At 30.8% G+C, this 5,100-nt stretch overlaps 1 protein-coding gene across 2 annotated transcripts; it reads left to right on the top strand.

The window, feature by feature from the left end:
- Window positions 2,654-4,374, top strand: LOC107631640 (alternative oxidase 3, mitochondrial). 2 transcript variants are annotated; one of them, XM_021119854.1, is made up of 4 exons: window positions 2,654-3,182; window positions 3,352-3,523; window positions 3,595-4,083; window positions 4,166-4,374. In XM_021119854.1, exons 1-4 carry the CDS (start codon window positions 3,151-3,153, stop codon window positions 4,223-4,225), a joined length of 753 nt encoding a protein of 250 aa, XP_020975513.1. In that variant the 5' UTR covers window positions 2,654-3,150; the 3' UTR covers window positions 4,226-4,374. The 2 variants fall into 2 exon arrangements, with proteins under 2 accessions (XP_020975513.1, XP_016190635.1); XM_016335149.2 differs by having other exon boundaries at window positions 2,660-3,182; window positions 3,395-3,523.

The raw sequence follows: 5,100 nt of genomic DNA on the forward strand, positions 1-5,100 counted from the left end.
TAATAGAATAATAAAAAATAAAAAAATAAATACACTAATTTCGGTATTTTTATATACAATATATGTGTCCATGTCTCAAATATGATTCTGTCTCTATGTCCATGTCTTAGTATCTTATGTCTGCAAACAACCGCAACTTTAAAGTGTTAAATTCATTTTTGTGCAGTAATTCTAGACAATCAAGCATTTTATGTAACCAAGTTCAAGTTATGATATATACGCGCTTTATTTTTTTTTCGTTCATTTTCTTTCTCTATTTCTTTTTTTTTTTCTCCTCATTCATCATCATCGTCGTCATTGTTGTCATCGATATTGCTTTCTTCTTCTTTTTACATATTTTTCTTGTTCTTATTTATTTTCTTTGTTTACTTATTTGTCTGTATATTTTAAAAATTTTATAAAAAAATAAATAAAGAATAAAAACATAACACAAAAAATAATAATGATGATGATGAAGAATGACAACGAACTTTTTTATATGAAACACAGAAATAAAATAGAAATAATACCAAAATTTATTATATAAAGTACAAAAATTTTATTACGATAAACATATAATTTAAATTGATCTCAACTCCACATTGTAAAATAGTTTGTTGTTTAGCACTTAATAATATATAATTCAAGTTTAAAACAAATTTTTTTCGATAAAATCCTCTATTTTAAAATATAACATAAAAAGACACAAAAAAAATTGTATCAATAGCAGAACATGAAAATGAAAAAGAAAAAGATATTAGAAAAAAATGATAAAATATGAAGAAAAAGAAGTAGAAGAAGAAGATATATGAGAGAATTTTCGGTGCCATGATTAAAAAATTTTAATGTTATCTTTAAGAAATTTTGGTATTATTTTTATTTCTGATAATTTCTAATTAGTTAAGTATTTTTTTGTGTTATCGTTAAAAAATTAGTGTCAAAATTTAAACATTTATTGTGTCAAACTTAAAAAGTTTTAATGTAATTTTTTGATAAATTACGCACAATTAAAAATTCTCATTTTCTTCTTTTTTTTCATCATTATTATTTGATTTTATTCTTTTTTTTTTCTTTCTTCTTATTTTATCTTCTCATAATTTTTTTATTTTTATTCTCTTAGAAAAAATAAATACATAAAAAAAAGGAAAAAGGACAAACAAAAAAAAAAGAAATAAAAATATTACAATAACATCAGAATTCAAAAAGAAGATGCAAAGAAATAAAAAAAATACAGCAACAACAGAAATAATAATAGAAAAACAACAAAAAAAAACACGCTAAGAAAAAAAAAAGGTACATAATTAATGCGCACCTTGCATTTTTTTTCTGGGCTAACTTTCAACAAATTTTTAATACTTTAATACTTTAAACTTTTGTATTAGTGAGTATTACTACTATTTCAGATCCAATATGAAAATTGTACCATTGTCGTCATCGTAGATAAAGTCTAACAAAAAAAAGGAAAAGTCATGGTAGAAAAATCTCACTAAAAATTAAAGATTTATATGCTATTAATTTTAAGTTAATAATTAAAAATTAGAAACTTCATTCATGTCAATCCATAGCCCGTCTATAGAAATGAATTCATGGAAGCGTTGAAAGATTTTGTGGCTATTGTTTTATAACTAATTGGAACCTGTATTCTTTTATGAAAAATTTTTAATCTTTGATTTAGGAATTAGGTCAACATAAAGTTTTTTTTGGTTTTAGCTTTTTTTTAAAGAATTTTTTTTCTTCTAATTTCATCTAATTAATTAATTTTTGGAATTAACGAATGTGTTTTGTGTTGGTTGAATTTAATGTTATTTTAATATTTGAAAGATTTTTGTTTGATTTTCTAATTTTGTAGTATGTTGTTGTAGCTTATTTTAAATTAGAAACAAACTTGTGAAAAGCATTGTTGTTGGAGCACTTTAAATCAATTAATAAATGTGTTTTGTGTTAGTTAAATTTGATATTATTGTGTCATGACTTATTCATGATTTAAGAGATTGTTCATGGCATTGTTTCGATTTGTCCAATGTATTCAATGTTGCTATTTATTTGCTTTGTTTTGATTTGGTAAAAATGTTTATTATTATTGAGAAAGTCTCAAGGTTAGTACTTTTATAAAAATTTAGTCTGTATTTAATTATTAAAAATATTAATAATGACTAATTAATGATAAATCACAAAATATACTAACTCTCTAACATTACTGATTGTTATTATTTGAAAAATAACAAAAAAGAAGGGTAAAAGAGGTAGAAGAAAAATAAAAATAGTCGTATGTGAGTAGAAGTAGAAAAAAAGAGAAGAAGGATTTATATGTCATATTATTTTAAAGAAAAAGAGATAATTTATCCCATTTTAAAAGATATATATAACAGAAATTATATAAGACTTTTTTGTTGAATCTGACATATTCATTGCTAGACTTTCTGTCTTTCTCTAAATATAATAAGTATTCGCTGGTATAGGTACCAACAAGTTTGGTCCTTAAAACAATAACACTGTTTGATGAAGTAAAAATTGTTGTGCCGAATTGCAGTCAGAGCAGACCAACTTTTGTAAATCGTGGCAGTCATAGTACATGAAGCCAATCAGTGCCGCAAATAATCCAATCCAACGGATAAAAAATGTAGCAGCCAGACAGAAATAATTGTAAAAGCACATGGTCACGATCCCTCTGACCTTCCTCGGACTTTTCCTCCCTCATTCGTGGAATAATGAAACTATTCTCTTCAAAATGGCAAATTCAAAATTGAACACAAACATCGCTAAACAAATATCTGCAACTTGTGAATAACACTTCAGTATAAATTGCGCCAACTCCCACCTACTCTGCTCACACCCATCAAGATTCTAGTTAATTCAACATGAAGTACGTCGTTTTAGCAAGGTCAACGGCACGAGCTCTATTCACCGGTGGCCGGATCTACCACCGCCAATTCTCCACGGTGACGATCGCCAGACAACTGGAGAACGTGGAGGCGACACACCACCATGGTGGAAGCGCCTTCGGCGGAAGCGGAAGCTTCTGGTGGCGGAAGATGTCCTCCCTGCCTGAGATAAAGGATCAGCATCACTCAGAAGAGAAGAAAAAGGAGGACACCACCACCACCACCAACAACGAGAACGGCGTTGTTTCGAGTTACTGGGGGATCACGAGGCCTAAGGTTCAGAGGGAAGATGGTACCGAATGGCCTTGGAACTGTTTCATGGTAAGCATCTTGCAACAGGACACTGATCAGTTATGTATTTTTTTTTGGAAGATCTGGTCCAGTTAACTTAACCTAAAGTTTCAGCTGATAGTCGTTAAATAATTTGACAGATTTGACTATTAATTTCATATGAAGTTAAGTTAACTGTACCTGATTTTTTGCCTCGTAGTTTGTCCTGTGAATATGTGATAACTGATGTATGCCACTTTCAGCCATGGGACACTTATCGCGCAGATGTGTCCATAGATGTGAAGAAACATCACGTGCCAAAGACGTTTTCGGACAAGGTTGCCTTCAGGAGTGTCAAATTTCTCAGGGTTCTCTCAGATTTGTACTTCAAGGTCTGTCCTACAAATGATTTGATGATTGTTTGGTAGATAGAATTTAAAGAGATGTATGATTGTAATTTCAGGAGCGGTATGGATGCCATGCCATGATGCTAGAAACAATTGCAGCTGTGCCAGGAATGGTGGGAGGGATGTTGTTACACCTCAAGTCACTAAGGAAGTTCCAACACAGTGGCGGTTGGATCAAGGCACTGCTTGAGGAAGCAGAGAACGAGAGGATGCACCTCATGACCATGGTTGAGCTTGTGAAACCAAGCTGGCACGAGAGGCTTCTTGTTATTACTGCTCAGGGAGTTTTCTTCAATGCCTTCTTTGTGTTCTACCTTCTCTCACCAAAGGCCGCACACAGGTTTGTTGGTTATTTGGAAGAAGAAGCTGTGATCTCTTATACACAGCACTTGGATGCAATTGTAAGTGGCAAGGTTGAGAATGTCCCTGCTCCTGCCATTGCCATTGATTATTGGAGGCTTCCAAAGGACGCAACTCTCAAGGATGTTATTACTGTCATTCGTGCTGATGAGGCTCACCATAGGGATGTTAATCACTTCGCTTCTGTAAGTCTCAATCAACAACTAACTCTCTATCTTACAATTCCATCAACATTCTTTGATTTCTTTCCACTTCTCCTTTATGCAGGATATTCACCATCAAGGAAAGGAATTGAAGGAGGCTCCAGCTCCTATTGGTTATCACTGAGTCATTATTTTTGCTTTATAAACGATTTATGTATCCAAAGGTTAAATAAAATGTATTCCCAGTGTGCATTTTCGGACCAAATAATTCATTAATTAATTCTTAATTCTAACATAGGAGTCATATAATTGACTGAGTGCCTCGTCTCACTCTAATAGGGTAATTTTGAAATGTGCAAATCAAGTCCGCTTGAATTGATTTTATTTACAATCATAATCGACCCAACCTAGAACAAGTATGCATAATATAATTGTTCTCTTTTTTTATTGGATAAAGCTTTTGAACAAATAATTTATGAGAAAGTACAGGGAGCCAATGGAATATCTGTACAATATGTACAATGGGGATATAGAAATGTTCGATTCAGTAGGATATCAGATATTTATTATCTCTGATACCCGGATGGTTATTCTGGATAGTATGAGTGTATTGTGTTTGAGAAATTAGTAATATTTTATCTTGAATGTTCATTTTTTAACTCATAATTTATTATATCGTATCAGAATTTTTATAAACTACAAAAAAATGTTTAAAATTTGATCTTTGTTACTTTAAAAAAAGTTTAACATAAGATAAATGAAAAAAAAACTAATGCGAAATTCGATTTTACATAAAACAAAATTGACCTAACTGGCCTATTTGCATCTGATTTAACTAACACTTTGGATCAACACTTATTGATCATGTATCATTGTTGGAAATTGAATACTTGTTCATGTTATTTTATCTTAAGCACTGAAGCTATTCTTGACGAAGCATGTTGAATAGTAAATAAAAATATCCAATATCATGTTGAAGACAGGGTAACAGTATACAGTGTATACGGAATACGGCCTCTCTTTCCCTCCCTCATTCACAGAAATCGGTACAACGAAACT

Source organism: Arachis ipaensis, chromosome B03 (genome assembly GCF_000816755.2).
Source record: "Arachis ipaensis cultivar K30076 chromosome B03, Araip1.1, whole genome shotgun sequence".
NCBI classification, from domain to species: Eukaryota; Viridiplantae; Streptophyta; class Magnoliopsida; order Fabales; family Fabaceae; genus Arachis; species Arachis ipaensis.

What these genes read in the sequence shown, in the direction of transcription:
- LOC107631640 (XM_016335149.2), top strand. Translation starts at nt 2,838, where the DNA reads ATGAAGTACGTCGTTTTAGCAAGGTCAACGGCACGAGCTCTATTCACC. An exon ending in GGCCTTGGAACTGTTTCATG is followed by an intron (nt 3,183 to 3,394) that starts GTAAGCATCTTG and finishes TGCCACTTTCAG; the next exon opens with CCATGGGACACTTATCGCGC. An exon ending in ATGTTAATCACTTCGCTTCT is followed by an intron (nt 4,084 to 4,165) that starts GTAAGTCTCAAT and finishes TCCTTTATGCAG; the next exon opens with GATATTCACCATCAAGGAAA.